At 35.1% G+C, this 18,727-nt stretch overlaps 2 protein-coding genes across 2 annotated transcripts; both read left to right on the top strand.

Moving 5' to 3' along the window:
- The first annotated feature begins 326 nt into the window (after positions 1-326).
- LOC128240154 (huntingtin-interacting protein K-like) lies at positions 327-7,703 on the top strand. Its single transcript, XM_052956673.1, has 3 exons — positions 327-498; positions 5,100-5,207; positions 6,991-7,703. The coding sequence occupies exons 1-3, from the start codon at positions 334-336 to the stop codon at positions 7,084-7,086; spliced, it is 369 nt and encodes a 122-aa protein (XP_052812633.1). The 5' UTR covers positions 327-333; the 3' UTR covers positions 7,087-7,703.
- A 5,233-nt stretch (positions 7,704-12,936) lies between these two features.
- On the top strand, positions 12,937-17,960 carry LOC128241252 (BTB and MATH domain-containing protein 36-like). The gene is made up of 3 exons (XM_052958197.1): positions 12,937-13,196; positions 14,749-14,867; positions 17,509-17,960. The coding sequence occupies exons 1-3, from the start codon at positions 12,937-12,939 to the stop codon at positions 17,958-17,960; spliced, it is 831 nt and encodes a 276-aa protein (XP_052814157.1).
- The last annotated feature ends 767 nt before the right edge of the window (positions 17,961-18,727 follow it).

Here is an 18,727-nt window from a genome sequence, read left to right as displayed (position 1 = left end):
GGACAATATTTAAAGGTAGGTATGCTTCATACTTCTAGAGATCCTAAAGGATTTCTATAAAAAGGATCGCTGATACTTCTAAAAAACAGTTTATATAAATCCATTTTTTCTCACAATATGTCAGTATTGTATGGTTAATCTTTTGGAAAGTAGAGATAATTTTTGTGATAAATAGTGGTAAACAGTTTGTTGAATAGCTTTACAAAATTATTGTGAAGGCAAAGATTTAACATCCAAGTACTACAGGGAGGTCACTGTGAGGGAGCTTACTTGTGATAATACTTTTGGTGGCGTGTAACCTTTTTGCGAATATTATAATCAGTAATAAGGCACATGTTCGCCAAAATGTCCGCCGAGGAAGAAATAACCGAAACAAACGGCGATGAAAGTGGAAATAAGGCTAAAAAGCCCGGAAAATATGACTCCAGTGCGGCTGATTTGGAGAAAGTAACAGACTTTGTTGAGGAAACCGAAATCGCACCGCAAGATATTGGAGAGGTACACTATTATTTTACGATTAATTGGTATTATTTGCAAAAATTGTTTTTCAACGGTATAGTATACGGACATTTTGGCTTATCCACTTCTCTACCAATGCGACCCTGCTTAGCCACTTTGGCTCTAAAAAAAAATGTCGAGAACTTTCTAGGCTGTATTCAAATTTCAGCTGTAGACGTCACAGACACATCGATCCTATTACTGATCAATAGAACATACAAATCCAAATAATTGAACGTTGGCGGATTTTAATTTACGATTCTTTCATGGCAACTCCTTCATTTTGGGCCATTCGTTCCGATTATGATAGCACGCTAACAGTCATCGAAATTAGACTTTTGGATGAACAAGCCCGAACTCTTATTTTATTGCATGGAATCATATTTATGAACAAGCCCTGCTATATAAAATTCAGAATTTGAGCAAGCCCTGAAGACATTTTACCAGAGCAGGGGTTGCGGGCTTGTGCTAATTTCGACCACTGCGCTAAAGCGTTTTATGTAAAAGATCATACAAACAAGCTAATTTACCCTAAAACTATTTTCATGAACATTGGAATGTTTTAAATGATAGTTCCAAATGTTCCAAACAATAATCTTATCCTTTGGGACATGTAATTCGATTACTAAACCCGTACCAGGACGATTCGAAAAATACAAATTGCCAACCAATCGACAAATCAGAATATTCATATATTAAGTGTGGCTACCTTAAAATTTTATTCCGGGGCAAAACCTAGCTTGCAAAAGGAAGTAGATGAAAGCAGAAAGAAAAACAAGATTACTAAAGTTTCAATAATAAATTGTCAAACCATCGAGTTTTCTTTCGGACCGACAAAATATTAGAGGCTGTTGGTCTGAATGACCAAGACTTTTGGAACTTTCGCGATGTCTGCAATTATGAGGTTATGCTTTTTATTCCTTACTTTCAAAACATAATGCTTTATATACATTAAGGGCACCTGCAGTTCATATATGCAAAACTGTTGTCTGTGTCATTAAAAGCTTTGTTTACCAAAATTGATGAAATATCTAAAACCTGTTTGTAATGGATTTAATGTATATTTTGAGCAAAATGCTTTTGCAGTTACACATGGTTAATACGAATATAACCTTTTATAATCTATTTCAATTATCAAATATTTGTCGAAATGTAATTTCAAATTTTTTCAAAACATCCCATTTTATCACCATCCCGTTTAAAAGTGTAGGGATTAGAAGTAGGGTTTGAGCTTAAGAGATATGGCAGGTTGCTGCACCCTGTCCTTTATGATAGTTAATTTAATAAATGTAGCACCAGTGCTCCAGCTAGGCATAAATAGCGTGATGGGGCAACCCCCTGCTCTTTGGGGGTGCCCTGCTGCCTTTTCATACACCCCAATGTGCCCTGTTTTTGACAGAGTCGCCTTTGATGATTAATAAATTAACACATTAGGCAGACATCACAGTTTCAGTCATCATAATTTCCCCTAAAGTGGGCCTTAAATCGCCAGGTGATAAGTGATGTAAACACACTGTGCTTCTTGCCTGTCAGATTTTCTTTTCAGCCAATCAGCGTTAATAATGAACTGTCATAATTAATACATATTGTCCAATACTCATGACAGTAGTGTTTCTGCTTGGTGTTTTGAGCGACGGCTAACACCATGCTGCCCCTTTGACTGCCAAAAATGTGCCGTGCTGCCCTTTTCATCTTCCCATGTGCCTAGTTATTGTGTTTGTTTTCATAATCGGTAATCCCCTAATCAAACAATTGGGAAAAGTAACAGCTAATTAGTGAAACATCGTCAGTAGGTGGAGCTATTTAACGTCGACCAATCACAATGTACATCGAGATTTCATTCATTAAATGATGAAATAAAATGTGATAGAAAAAGTGAAGGGATGGTGAAAATTGTCGTGAAGCACTTACAAATCTTTTAAAATAATTGTAAATTTTATTGAAGAAACCAGGCACACCATTTTATACATTGTTGTTTAGAAGCAGTATTTGAAGCAGACGGTCATAGCAATTTTGTTAACATTTGCAAATTGTATTAAGACAATCATATACATCATTTAAAAAAAAATGTTTTGATAGTTTATATGTGAAATGTTAATGATGAAATTTTCTTTGTTACACAGGGTTCTCAATAAGTTTCGGTTGAACCATCTGATATAGTAAAGTAACCAACGATCTTCTACTTATTCTACTGAAAATTCATTTAGTTTTCCAAATTTGAACCGGCCCTATTGCCATTTGAACTGTCCATTTTGCCTGGCAGCCGGTTCTTATTGAGAACACTGTTTGTTACATGTCAAAAGCTATCCAATGTAGAGATCCGCTGTAGCGGATGGGTATTCATAGTATAACATTCCTTTATAAACTGAAGTACGTTCATAGTACGTATATTTACTTGGTTGGAAATATGCAAATTAGCAAAGACCGGGCTCTGTGTGGATTGAGAATTTACTGTATAAAAAGACCAGCCAACCCCTTCAGGGTTGAGCATGCTTTTTAGCTCGACTAATCGAAGAATAAGGAGAGCTATCCTAGTCACCCGAGCGTCGGCATAACCACTTATGTTAAAGTTTGCGTACCACCTCAAATATTTGACATATTTGTCCATTGACATATTGCTTTGAAATTTTGCACACTTGTTCACCATCATGCCCCCAACCTGTACATAGGAGGAGGTAACTCTTATCAAGCATTTTGACAATATTATGCCCCTTTTTCAACTTAGAATTTACGTTTATGTCTGCGTACCACCTCAAATATTTTCAAAGTCCATTGACATCTGGCTTTGAAACTTTACACGCTTGTTCACCACCATGCCCTCAACCTGTACACAGAGGTAACCCTATCAAGCATTTTGTCAAAATTATGCCCCTTTTCGACTTAGAATTTACCTTAAGTTTGCGTACCACCTCAAATATTTTCAAAGTCCATTGACATCTGGCTTTAAAACATTGCATGCTTGTTCACCATCATGCCCCCAACCTATACACTGGAGGAGGTAACTCTATCAAGCATTTGGGCAAAATTATTCCCCTTTTTCGACTTAGCATTTATGTTAAAATTTGCATTCCATCTCAAATATTTTCCAATTCAACTTATGTAATATCTCAGCACATCATGTATTGCATTGAAATCTAATCTAACAGTGATCCATGCATGTTTCGCCAAAACTTTTCAATCCATACACCGAAAAGCGGCGGAATAGTCGAGCGTGCTGTCTCTGTGACAGCCCTTGTTTCTGAAGGGATCTGTTGCGTCTTTGACGTCACACGTTACTCTAACAAGAGACCTGTTAGGGCCTGTGCTCTACTGGCTTGTCTAAATTTTACACTTTCTGTATCAAGATCATAAAACATCTATAGGCAATTCAAGTAAAAACAAAACTAAAATCATTTTGTGGGGCATTCTGTCTCAGGCAGCTGGGAATCTTATCCAGGTCACTGGATAGTTGTTCAAGTATGCTATCCACTATACTACCATGACATATTAAAAGACATTTTCATGCAAATTTAACTTTTAACCCAACTATAATATGAACTATTTCCCCTCTACAGCATAATTACTAAATGTAGAAAATTATCTAATACTGAAATGTAACCGAATCAACTTCCTGATCTAAAACAGGAGCCAAGCTCTCAAGGGTACATGTATGTATCTAACTAACGGTCCTTTTGTTAGATTGCTTTTGACATGCACATTTTTATATTTTTCTGCTTTTTAATTTGACTTTTTTTTTAATTGCTTTTGTCAGGGCCAGCACATGCAACATCATTATTGGACTCATTTCTAAGTCATAGGTGCTTAATACATGTATAGTTGAGTGGTCTGTCTTATGACTGCTCTTGTTAAGAATTTAGTTCATTACAGTTATATAAAGTTATACATTAGCTGTCTGGGCTACAGATTAGGTGTATACCCTTATGTGCATTTTTGTGTAGTGGACGCTTTGAAAGTTTGCTTTAATTAAATAAAAAGTGAAATTGAGATTGTTCAAGTCTACTGGCACATTGAAGAGCAAGCAAACATATATTTTACATACACAATAGGCTTGATTCTAAACGCTTAAATTGATTAAAAACACCACATAGCGCTTACTTCCCTTTGCATTATAAATAACTAAAAAGAGTATGCATTTCAAGGGAGATCACTGTCTGCTTAGGAGTGTTTTAACACTGTAAAGCGGCTGTATTTGATTTGATACTTTATCAGTATTCATCCAATCTTCAAGAAACACATTCAGAATATTTATTATCATGATATTTAGGACCTGTGTGAATAATATTCAATAGTGGTCATCTTGGGTCAAAACTGAGTGTCAGACCAGAATATGGTATGAGTCAGCATCATTTATTTTTTCCTCTGTAAACATACATCCTGCTGAAAAAATAGCATTTAACTAAATAGAAAACCCATTTTGTGTGCAGTTTCCACATTAACCCCCTTTTTTTTTTTGAAATGATGAATGTTAAAGGCTGTCAGGCAAAATCTATACTGTTTGCCATTGAAAAATTGCAGATTCAGTGTAACTTAAAACTTTCTTGTTGATAAAGTCAAGTGACCAACATGATCATGTTACCATGACATTGTTTATTTCTTTTCAGGCCATAAGGGTAGCCAATGATGAAAACCAGAAGCTGTCAGTTGCCAAGAAAGAAATGGAAAAAGAATTGTCTAAAGTGAAGATCACCAAGGAGGATGTAGATCTTATTGTAAGTTTATTTATTTATTTAACATGTTTAACATTGCTTGTTTAATCCCTTGTATTTAGGGCCTAAAAAAAATTGCTGGTTCGGAATTACTGACCCTAGGTCTACATTTTTTTATTTTTTTTTATTTTAAAAACGTTTTTTCCATTAAAGCATTATACTGAAAATTACTTTAATGCTATCCCCCAATGGTTGCAATAACTTTCTTACATTATAAAAGTCTTATAAGAAATAAAAACAAACAGAAAGCCTTAGTACTTAATCAACCATACCTGATTTAACCCTAACTTAACACATATATTTTTTTCTGGACAGACCATGTACCTATTAAGGCTTAGCTAGTTAAAATAATAAAAACTAGTGTGATGGTAAAAGTGTTGCTATAACGGTATATATATGACTTGTCTTTCTTTAACTCAAAATTTATTTTTTAGCTAAATACAACCAAGTACATGTTTTAGCAGGGCTCGACACTAATTTTTTTATCAGGTGACCCGCAGGATCACCTACTTCCAAAAATTGGTGACCTGTTAAGAAAACGGTGTCCTGCAAAAAAAATATTGTAATAAAACAATTAAATAGTTTTTTGTATTGAAATAAACTAGGAATCAATTTTTATCCTTTTGCCTTTCCTCATCAAGCTTTTATTTCTATGTGGGAAATGGCTCTGGAGCATCGCTTACAAATCGCCACATCGTGAAAGATTTATGACATAATTCACATCGCAAAAATGTGTGGCAGAATTCTCGGTCATACTAAAATTGGACAAACTGAACTGTTCAGTTATTTTGTTTTTGCTTTATTTATGTAATGTCATTATTCATCAATTATTCATAAAATTAAGGGCTGACAATTATCTCAAATATCCAATAAAGATGTTGTTTTTAAAGGAGACTGGCTTCTCTGTATGTACTTATCAACGCTGCAGAGAACACCGACCCGTAATACATTTAATGACGTCGCACCAGGCAGTGTGCGTTTGATATATACATGAAGATTGTTTCTTTATTGATAAAGCATAGTTTTGTATTTATTTTTGTTTTTCATTGGACAAAAAACTAAAACATATATGATATTACCACAGTGGCAGAGTGTTTTAATCTGGTGACCCGGCGGGTTTCCTAGCAAATTGACTGTGGTAATGAATCCTTTCATAAAATTGGGTGTCTCAGATCACCAGGTTACCATTAGTGTTGCGCCCTGGTATAAGTCAAAGTTGTCCATCCTTGCCATGTAAATCTGACATTGCATTTGAAAAAAATCTGTGTGTTCACATCTATAAGGTATGCATATAGGATTTTCTCACAGCTTGTCTTGTATTTATATATTTACCTTTTCATAGACAATCTTTGACTCGTTTCAAGTGTTTATCTAGTTCACAAGTCCCCCCCCCCCCCATATCCAAAGATATATTATAGTTGGGAACAGAAAAATTAACAGAAAATTATGATGTACAAATTTAGTCTTGAAATGTATATAATGTTGAAGTATATGGCCGATTAGTCAAAGGATAAAAATCAATAATTTTCAGTTTTTCAAGGATGATCCCAAGTATAAAAAATTGAAATCTTTAAATCATTAACCCCCCTGCCCCCCTTAAATTGTGTAGGTTAACTTATTTGGTGTCAGAAAAGAGGGGGGAAAAAATGAAAAACACCATTTCAGACTAAAATTTGCCATTTTTTTCTAAACCCTTCTAAGGATCAAGTATATCAATGTATTTTATTTCTACCAAAGGGGGATCTTACGGATTTTTCGACTGTTAAAACTTGATATATGTTTTCAGGTCCATGAGATGGAGATAACTAGAAACCTCGCTGAGAGAAAACTGCGGGAACATCGGGGGAATGTGGTCGAAGCATTGATAGAATTGACTAACTGAACGAGCCACTGAGGTGTTTCATAAATTAAAATTGTTTTAAATTAATGTGATAGATTGATCCATGTATCTTTGAGAAGTTCTTCAAAAGGATGTTTAACTTCCAATAAAGATTACATAGTGAAAGAACTAATGATTGAAGCTTGTTTAGAAGATATTTGAATCTACAAAGGACAGCATTGGAGAACAGAATTGGGGAACAATTTGACAATTTATTTTAAAGGTATTTTTTTTGGAATAAATTATAATGCATATAAGGCAATTTATTTGGATTTTTCTATTAAAAATTTAATTCGCATATTACTATTTGTAGTAGTGGTCAAGACATTATAGTTATTGTGTATTCATATCCTTATGCTTCACAATTCAGACCCTGCAATTTCATACTGAGCTTTGTTTCTGACTGAAAGAAATAGCTGTTAAATGTTAATTCCATTATACTGTTAAACATACATGTACCCCAGAGAAAGATAAATACAACTTCATTTCTGCAAGCAGTTAATGGCATATCATTCTTGAAAAGGTAAAAGGTGAACATTGAATAGTTTTGAAAGAAATTGTGAAGATATTTGATTTTTGTGATGCTTTTTATACCATTCAAAATAAAAGTTTTGAAAATATGTTTGTTTTACAAAAACAACCTCTGTCTCCAGTTGTAATCATTTCGAGGTTAGGTTTGTCCTGTCATACTCAATTTAAAGTAAACCTGAGCATAAGTACCATATTAGATTGTGTTATCTTTGTTTTCAATGGGCCGGTTGTTCATAACTTTGTTATGGTTAACAACATTGTAAACTTCATCATGTTTATTTTAAAATTGTTACTAGTGATGTTCCGATGATCGATTATAATCGAAAATCGATTGGTTGGGCCTGAAATCGGCGACAATCGATTGTATTTGGTTATAATCGATCATCGAAAAAAAATGAAAAAAAATATAAGTAAGTGTTCAGATGTTATCTTTAACAAAATGGCAGATGAAAGCCACAATGAGCAAGTAAAAATGAACTATTTTTTATATACACTCAATTACTTCAATCATAGACATAACGTATATGCATATAATGATTAAGAGTTTAGTAATGTGCATGAATAAAACTTCACTTTAGGTTTTATCTAGTATTTTAAAAAAACGATTGTACTATCGATAATCGGTTACTTGAGTGGAACCGATTATCGATTGTAAAATTGGAACCGATTCCCAACACTAATTGTTACTTCACTGGAAATGTAATCAATACAATTGTTATTTGTTGTGTTTATATCAAGGTTTGAGACAGTTGTATTAACTGTACTTCCTCATATTGAGATATGTGAACACATCAGAAAATAATAAAGGTTGAAAATTAACAATTATGTTGTTAATCATGTTGTTAACTTTAACAAAGTTCTGAATAATGAGCCTATTGATACTTTAACTTCCATCTTGGAACGGTAAAAAGTAGGCGGAGCTGAACAGTTCCATAACTATCGTGTGGATAATTTACAAAGCTTTTCACTTATATGCCAGCTAGTTTAAATTGAACATTATAAGGACAACATGGAACAAATATTTATGAAATACCCTTGTGATTGAAATAATATCACTTAATTATAACGCTTGTGTTTAATGTCACAAACTGTGGATGGAAATTGAACTTAGAATAGCAAGAGCATGGATTTACACATGAAATAACCAAGATGAGGATTTACACATGAAATAATCAAGATGAGGAAATACACATGAAATAACCAAGATGAGGAATTACACATGAAATAACCAAGATGAGGAAATACACATGAAATAACCAAGATGAGGAAATACACATGAAATAACCAAGATGAGGAATTACACATGAAATAACCAAGATGAGGAATTACACATGAAATAACCAAGATGAGGAAATACACGTGAAATAACCAAGATGAGGAATTACACGTGAAATAACCAAGATGAGGAAATACACGTGAAATAACCAAGATGAGGAAATACACATGAAATAACCAAGATGAGGAATTACACATGAAATAACCAAGATGAGGAATTACACATGAAATAACCAAGATGAGGAAATACACATGAAATAACCAAGATGAGGAATTACACGTGAAATAACCAAGATGAGGAAATACACGTGAAATAACCAAGATGAGGAAATACACATGAAATAACCAAGATGAGGAATTACACATGAAATAACCAAGATAAGGAATTACACATGAAATAACCAAGATGAGGAAATACACATGAAATAACCAAGATGAGGAATTACACGTGAAATAACCAAGATGAGGAAATACACGTGAAATAACCAAGATGAGGAAATACACGTGAAATAACCAAGATGAGGAATTACACGTGAAATAACCAAGATGAGGAAATACACGTGAAATAACCAAGATGAGGAATTACACGTGAAATAACCAAGATGAGGAAATACACATGAAATAACCAAGATGAGGAAATACACATGAAATAACCAAGATGAGGAAATACACGTGAAATAACCAAGATGAGGAATTACATGTGAAATAACCAAGATGAGGAATTACACGTGAAATAACCAAGATGAGGAAATACACGTGAAATAACCAAGATGAGGAAATACACATGAAATAACCAAGATGAGGAAATACACATGAAATAACCAAGATGAGGAATAACACATGAAATAACCAAGATGAGGAAATACACATGAAATAACCAAGATGAGGAAATACACGTGAAATAACCAAGATGAGGAAATACACGTGAAATAACCAAGATGAGGAATTACACGTGAAATAACCAAGATGAGGAATTACACGTGAAATAACCAAGATGAGGAAATACACGTGAAATAACCAAGATGAGGAATTACACGTGAAATAACCAAGATGAGGAAATACACATGAAATAACCAAGATGAGGAAATACACATGAAATAACCAAGATGAGGAAATACACATGAAATAACCAAGATGAGGAAATACACATGAAATAACCAAGATGAGGAAATACACGTGAAATAACCAAGATGAGGAAATACACGTGAAATAACCAAGATGAGGAAATACACGTGAAATAACCAAGATGAGGAATAACACATGAAATAACCAAGATGAGGAAATACACATGCAATAACCAAGATGAGGAAATACACATGCAATAACCAAGATGAGGAAATACATGTGAAATAACCAAGATGAGGAAATACACATGAAATAACCAAGATGAGGAATTACACGTGAAATAACCAAGATGAGGAATTACACGTGAAATAACCAAGATGAGGAAATACACGTGAAATAACCAAGATGAGGAATTACACGTGAAATAACCAAGATGAGGAATTACACGTGAAATAACCAAGATGAGGAAATACACGTGAAATAACCAAGATGAGGAAATACACGTGAAATAACCAAGATGAGGAAATACACGTGAAATAACCAAGATGAGGAATTACACGTGAAATAACCAAGATGAGGACTTACACATGAAATAACCAAGATGAGGACTTACACGTGAAATAACCAAAATGAGGACTTACACGTGAAATAACCAAGATGAGGAATTACACGTGAAATAACCAAGATGAGGAAATACACGTGAAATAACCAAGATGAGGAAATACACGTGAAATAACCAAGATGAGGAAATACACGTGAAATAACCAAGATGAGGAATTACACGTGAAATAACCAAGATGAGGAATTACACGTGAAATAACCAAGATGAGGACTTACACATGAAATAACCAAGATGAGGACTTACACGTGAAATAACCAAGATGAGGAATTGCACGTGAAATAACCAAGATGAGGAAATACACGTGAAATAACCAAGATGAGGAATTACACGTGAAATAACCTAGATGAGGAAATACACGTGAAATAACCAAGATGAGGAAATACACATGAAATAACCAAGATGAGGATTTACACATGAAATAACCAAGATGAGGATTTACATGTGAAATAACCAAGATGAGGATTTACACGTGAAATAACCAAGATGAGGATTTACATGTGAAATAACAAAGATGATGATTTACACATGAAATAACCAAGATGATGATTTACACGTGAAATAACCAAGATTAGGATTTACACATGAAATAACCAAGATGAGGATTTACACATGAAATAACCAAGATGAGGAAATACACGTGAAATAACCAAGATGAGGAATTACACGTGGAATTACACATGAAATAACCAAGATGAGGAATTACACATGAACTAACCAAGATGAGGAATTACACATGAAATAACCAAGATGAGGAATTACACGTGAAATAACCAAGATGAGGAATTACACGTGAAATAACCAAGATGAGGAAATACACATGAAATAACCAAGATGAGGAAATACACATGAAATAACCAAGATGAGGAATAACATGTGAAATAACCAAGATGAGGAAATACACATGAAATAACCAAGATGAGGAATAACACATGAAATAACCAAGATGAGGAAATACACATGAAATAACCAAGATGAGGAAATACACATGAAATAACCAAGATGAGGAAATACACATGAAATAACCAAGATGAGGAATTACACGTGAAATAACCAAGATGAGAAATTACACGTGAAATAACCAAGATGAGGAATTACACGTGAAATAACCAAGATGAGGAAATACACGTGAAATAACCAAGATGAGGAATAACACATGAAATAACCAAGATGAGGACTTACACATGTGATAAAGGCCTTGGCAGTGCAAATGGATTAAGGAAGATCATGGAATTAGACATTGATCATAAAAAATCATTGAGGTACACATGGAATTAGCAATATAGTAATATCACACATGGAATAAGCAGACTAAGGGAGCTATATATGGAACTAGGAAGATAATGGAATCACACATGGATAAGGAAAGATAATGAAATTACACACAAATTGAGCAATCTTATTGTATTGAACAAGGTTAAAGAAAGATCATAGCTACTCATGGATAAGCAACTAGCGGAATGAAGTTATTTTGAGAAACCATAATTAGTTAAGCCTTATTTGAAAAAAATGATTTAAGGATATGTATTCATAAAACATCTTATGTCCTTTCCGTATTTAAGTCATTTTTTAAAACTCATTTTTAAATTAAAATATTATTAAGAAGTGTTTTTGAAAGAAAAGTACTGCTATGAAGTACAGTTGCGTTGACTGTGATCATTCTATATTAATCACGGTCGCCGAAACGCGTTTTGTTATTGATTTTGGATTTTTAGGCAAACCCTGAATTCCAGTATGTTTTTTTAATCAACTCAATAAGAATAAAGTATTTAAGATATGATTACGTTTTTGCATCAAATGATGGGGGGGGGGGTAACAAACTGATGAAGTTAGGAAATTAATTCAGACGTTTTAGGTATACCGACCCTATTCACCAATGCAGGCACACGATATCAACAATAAAGAATATTATGATAATAAGAGGTCTAACCCAGTTCCACTATTCCATTCAAATGTATTACTATTGTTTTGACGATGTTTTTGTTTATATCTAAACATTTTGATTGAATGCCGTAAAATGTTTAAACGTAACAATGTTGCACTACTAAGGATACTTTAAACCCCAATATATGGATGGTAGTTGATTTGGGTCAAATATCATTAAACCCCCATTTGTGATATTTATACTGGCACTATGTGAAAAAATTGGCGATAGATCAGCAATTGATAGAAACTTGTGAATATCTGTGCCTTTAAAGAGTGACAATCTCATGCTTAAACGATGTGAATAAACAAACTGACCGATGCTATTGTTTGAAGATAGGGCTATTTATGATGTTGATATTTGTACTTCTATAAATAGGTAGCTGATAGTCATGACATGCAAATAAACAATGTGAGAGGATAACTGACCGACAGCGAACATGGCGACATTGTTAAAAAACTTTAAACAAAGTCTTAAAGTTCGCCAAGAACCGGATATTCAACACAAATCAGAGGATGATGACACGTCCGCCCCGGAAGACAAAAATGTACCGGAGATGGCGCATGCGCAGTCGTTATGCGAGTTGGACCACCCTTTCCGGCACCCGAATGAGACCTCTGACCTGCGATTGATAGTGGAGGGACGGCCACTGTACGTGTCAAAGGTCGTTCTGTCGCTGGTGTCTCCTGTGTTTAAACGGTAAGTCTCTGGTTGCAAAAATTATTGTGTCTTTGACTCAGCGTTATTTCAATGTCTTTTTTTTATCTTATACCGTTAAAAGGACTCGCTCATTTTTTGGACTATCGTTTCACGGTAATGCATGTGAAAATAACAATGTTATAATTTTTCACTCTTTGGTACCGAATTTTCAGAATCCACGCCGGTACAGTAAAGAAAAATAATTGAAAAATGACGCCAACACTACTAGCCCATAAGGACTCTTACATAAACTGAGGGATAATTTAACCTTTATAGTATCCATTAGTATCATCACATGCTATTGCAAATCAACCAATCACACTCAAGCTATTTGTTATGGAATTCAAAGACAATATTTGAGCAAATATCAACACTTGTTGAAGGCCTAGAGGCGTCAGTAACGTAGACTTAACACTCCTTATGATTTGCATCTCTTTAATTCGTCATAATTAAGTGCATTTTACATAACATGATCGATTCCCTTTAATAAATTGTAACTATTAAAATAAAACAATAGTGTTTATATCTTCCAACTTCATGTAGAATTGACCTGAGTAACATGTTACCAAATATCATTTTTGATAAATTTTCTCTTAAAGATAGACTCTTACTCCCAATAAAATTTACCACAAATGATATAATTGTTTTGATATACCAAAAAGGATGAACAAATGTCGAAAACAATGGTTTTCATAAAGGAAACAGAGTTTAATTTGAAAGAAAGGTGCAGAAAACACGTTATTTCTACATTATGAGACGATAGTAGATCGCAGTAAATCTTTTAGCACTCACCAATCATTTCATATTTTTTGCATGTTCAGCTATTAAATACACAGTTACAATCTTGTTATCAATAATTAATATTTTTCATGAATTTATCACATAGGGAGTAGTTAAAGGTTTATCACTCAAACTTACGTAATGACGCGAACACTTAATTTTTAATGCGTTTGATCAAGTTGCTATGTCGTCCTCCCCTCAACCTTATTAAGATTCGTACCCAATCCGTTCGCGCCCCATCCGAGGCTTCTAAAATTGGACACAAATATAGCTGGTTACTACTGGAAACTGAAATTGATTCATATCCGACTTGACAAGCTATTTTAAGCTCTTTTTTCATTTTTTTTTCTTTGGGGCGGTTTATCGAAAAAATACATGCTAATCAGGATCGATTTGAAACGATCGCTTTATCAAAGTATCACTGCATTTTTTTTCTTATAATTTTGTCAGTTTTCTGTTGCAAAAATAACATGCATACTGTGCTCGGAAGACAAATCACTAGTGACGTAATTTACTCAAATTTGACGCGATTTTCCCATTAAGTACCGATTTTTAAGTGAATTATAAGAATGAAAGAAGAGGCCAATCAAGTGTTGTTTTTTTCAATGCTTTTCCATCGAATTGGCAACAAAAGTTATATTTCTTGAGAATGGAAGTGAAATATATAGCCTTCTCTCACTTAAACAAATATTTGTCCTTTATTTCTTCTCGCTCAAATTTAAAAAGTGTTAAGTCAATCTAGGAATTCAATTTTATTTTTCTCATTCCACAGGTTATTTCTAGCGGGGTCGGTTGAAAGCATGGTAGAACTTCCGCTGCCAGACCGGAAGTACGCGGACATGGTGCAATTCCTTTGTTGTGTGTACCCGGACATTCTCGCACCGCTTACAGGTGAGATAAGTCGTAGCTTCTATGACGGCATTCTTATTCATCAGAGGTTTGACAATGCTAAGTTTTATGGTACGCCCTTGTGTACGTGATTGTGGTACGCTCTGGTGTACGGGAATGTTGTACACTCTGGTGTACGAGAATGGGGTACGCTCTGGTGTACAGGAATGTGGTATGCTCTGGTGTACGAGAATGTGGTACGCTTTGGTGTACGAGAATGCGGTACGCTCTTGTGAACTAGAATGGAGTACGAGAATGCGGTACGCTCTGGTTTACGAGAATGTGGTACGCTCTGGTGTACGGGAATGTGGAATGCTCCGGTGTACGAGAATGTGGTACGCTCTGGTATACGATAATGCGGTACGCTCTGGTATACGAAAATGTGGTACGCTCTGGTGTACGATAATGTGGTACGCTCTGGTATACGAGAATGTGGTACGCTCTGGTGTACGAGAATGTAGTACGCTCTGGTGTACGAGAATGTAGTACGCTCTGGTATACGAGAATGTGGAACGCTCTGGCATACGAAAATGTGGTACGCTCTGATGTACGAGAATGTAGTACGCTCTGGTGTACGAGAACGTACGGACTGCTAACCAACCCCCGAAAAAACAAACGAATACTTAATGAGTGAAATTCTATGTAGAGTGTAGACACCAGAGCCTGTTAGATAGTTTTCCAGTGCTAAACTAGTTTAAATAAAACTTGCATCTATGTGTGTTGATCATGGGAATCACACAAAATGCATCATTTCTGATATCAAATGCCAAGAATACGACAACAAAGTTTGAAACATGTTGTTTACATGTGTGTTTTGTTGTCGGAATCATAGTAAAAGGAAATTTGGGACAAAAACGACACGATCATCGATCATATGAAATGTTTGCTTTTATATCGGGAAACCCAAACCCTATCCGTCTGTGGACGCTTAACATAGAAACGATTTGTTAAGGCCAACGTCATGTGAGGTCCATCCGAGGTTTTGAAGGGAAAACTTAATAGCGTCCTCATTCAATAGTGTTTAAATAGGTTTTTCATTGAAATTTCGATATTTTATTGATTTTTTAAACTGTTTTGTCTGTTTACACCGCTTATTTCTTTCTATGATTATTCTAGTCTAAGAGTAATTTTTCACAAATCTTAAACCAGTTGCAATTTTTGTGTCGCCTGAAAAGACGACATATAGGGGTTACTTTTGTCGGCGGCGTCGGTGGCGGCGTCGGTGCCGGCGGCGGCGGCGTCCGCGTCCCATTTTCGCTTGTCCAGGGTATATCTCCTAAACTATTAGTGGTATCAACTTGAAAGTTCATATGTAGATAGATCTAATTGAGGGCAAGTGCAGTGCACAAGAACTGTTACTCTTGCTTCCATATTTTAAGAGATAGTGCCCTTTGTTATTTTTCATGCTTAAAGTTTTGTCCGGGGCATATCTTGTAGAATATAAGAGTTATCAACTTGAAACTTCATATGTAGATAGATCTCATGGAGGGCAAGTGCAGTGCACAATAACAGTAACTCTTGCTTTCTTAATTTTAAAGTTATTGCCCTTTGTTAATTTTCATGCTTAAAGTTTTGTCCGGGGCATATCTTGAAGAATATAAGAGGTATCAGCTTGAAACTTCATAGCTAGATAGATCTCATTGAGGGCAAGTGCAGTGCACATGAACCGTTACTCTTGCTGCCATATTTTTAGAGTTATTGCCCTTTGTTAATTTTCATGCTTAGGTTTTGTCCGTGGCATATCTCGTAAACTATAGGAAGTATCAACCTGAAACTTATTCCGTAGGTATATCTGATTGAGGGAAAGTGCAGTGCACAAAAACCGTAACTCTTGCATCTATATGTTTAGAGTTATTGCCCTTTGTTAATTTTCAAGCTTAAATTTTGTCCGGGGCATTTCTCGAAAACTATAAGAGTTATCAACTTGAAACTTAATAGATAGATAGATCTTATTGAAGGGGATCGCAGTGCACAAAAACTATCTCTTGCTTCTATATTAGAGTTATTGCCCTTTGTTAATTTTCATGTTTAACTTTACCTTGCACACTTTTTTAGCTCACCAGAGCACGAAGTGCTCAAGGTGAGCTATTGTGATCGGTCTTTGTCCGTCGTCCGTCCGTCAACAACTGCTTAAAGAACATGTCCTCTGAAACTACCGGTCTGGATAGCAGTTTAGACAGAAGCAAGACAGAGATGCTCATTTCACACCTGAAAATGTATTAATCCATTATTTTCAAATTATTTCTCAATGTCATTGACTTCAGTATTTATTGTGCTCATTTTTGCTTATATAACCAATTGCTTGCTCCTGGCTTAACGTTTGTCGACAGTAAATAATTCGTCAGGCGACACATCCGACTCGCGGAGTTCTAGTAGTTTTATATGTGCCACTAAATGTGTCGACTCACTGTTGGAAGGTATTCGTACGGCACAAGATAAATAAGCACTACTTACAGCCCCACTGTGGATAGTGTAAAAGTAGGTCGTTGAAACTTATGTTTGTCCTAATACTATTGTGTTGCAAATATATTTTATCAAACATTTAACTTTGAAAAGAGATGTAATAGAAGTAAAACCTTTGATAATGAAAAAAGAGACACCAAAATGAAATAATATAATTTAGTATCAGTATTCTTTTTTATAGAAATCAATATTGTGATCATATTGGACCTGGCGGAAGAATTCCAAGTTCATCGCCTTGTGGAGAAATGCGAGGAGTTTCTAGCCAATGACATAGCAATCACGCCCACGTCATCACCATACCCACAAAAAGTAGTTCGCTACCTTTACCTCTCAGACAAATATGGACTTGAGGATCTACAGAAAGCTGCGTTTGAAACTGCGGCTAGAATGCAGTCCGATATGCTGGAGAATGTGCGGGAATTCTGGCAACTTCCGTCGGTTACGACGACGAGCGTGTTTATCCGTCGTCTGAAGCTGCTGGAAGTCAGCGGGCGGGCGGTTCGGACGCGCATTAAGGAGGCACAGAACCATTGTACGCTTTACCACAAAGGGGAGAGAGCTGGAGACAACGTGTGTAACAAGTGCTTTGCAGGGATTGGCAAATTCGTGATTTCCGAGATGAAATATTTTTGATGTCGCCGAACACTTTTATGAAATCACAGCTGGTTTGCGGAAATATAGTAACGCTTATTCACATCGACTTTAATAGACGTAAACATATAAGTGATCGTTGAATCTGTAATGTATTAAACGAGTTTTCTAAGGTTGAAAAGGAGCTTTAGCAAACGAGTAAAAGAATTTAATAAATTTAGTATTCAATGAACACGAATTTTATTATATCGGAAACTTGTAATGACGTTATTTTATGATAGCGACAATTTATGATTAAAATATGTGTATCACACTATGTTGTTTTTGATGGGCATAGATCAACAATGGCCGTTGTTTTAGAAACTTTTAGATGGCAGAAGGAATTTCTCGGAGGCAAATTACTATACTTAAATGTGATAGATGATTTCTGTTGATTTCTACCGTAGGTTTAACACGAACTTAAAGTGCGGGTTAGGGTTAAATTTGACTCGAATTTAGGACCGGCACACATTGTACGAAAATATAAGAAGTTAAAAGTTAACCCAGAAGTCACTAGCGCTATCATTTTCGAACATGTATAAGTACGTATTCATGAGATGACCCGAACCCGAACGTTTGACCCAGATTCTAAATAATGATTTGAGTGGTTTAAAAGAGTCATGTACTGTCAAGTTATGTACATAGGGTCATGATATGGAAATCGTCCTTTATATCGAGATCGGTGTTTCATATAAGCATAAACTGAGTGCATAAAAGTGAGTATTAAGTTCTATTTTATAATAATTAAAGTAAATTATCGCATTGCTTAA

This window comes from Mya arenaria, chromosome 7 (genome assembly GCF_026914265.1).
Source record: "Mya arenaria isolate MELC-2E11 chromosome 7, ASM2691426v1".
NCBI lineage: Eukaryota > Metazoa > Mollusca > Bivalvia > Myida > Myidae > Mya > Mya arenaria.
The sequence above is the reverse complement of the archived record's forward strand: the minus strand, read 5'-3'. Positions and strand labels throughout refer to the sequence as shown.

Excerpts from the sequence above, each read along its gene's own strand:
- LOC128240154 (XM_052956673.1), top strand. The coding sequence starts at position 334 with ATGTTCGCCAAAATGTCCGCCGAGGAAGAAATAACCGAAACAAACGGC. Across the intron at positions 499-5,099 it reads CACCGCAAGATATTGGAGAG|GCCATAAGGGTAGCCAATGA; the intron begins GTACACTATTAT and ends ATTTCTTTTCAG. Across the intron at positions 5,208-6,990 it reads AGGAGGATGTAGATCTTATT|GTCCATGAGATGGAGATAAC; the intron begins GTAAGTTTATTT and ends ATATGTTTTCAG.
- LOC128241252 (XM_052958197.1), top strand. The coding sequence starts at position 12,937 with ATGGCGACATTGTTAAAAAACTTTAAACAAAGTCTTAAAGTTCGCCAA. Across the intron at positions 13,197-14,748 it reads GTGTCTCCTGTGTTTAAACG|GTTATTTCTAGCGGGGTCGG; the intron begins GTAAGTCTCTGG and ends CTCATTCCACAG. Across the intron at positions 14,868-17,508 it reads CATTCTCGCACCGCTTACAG|AAATCAATATTGTGATCATA; the intron begins GTGAGATAAGTC and ends TCTTTTTTATAG.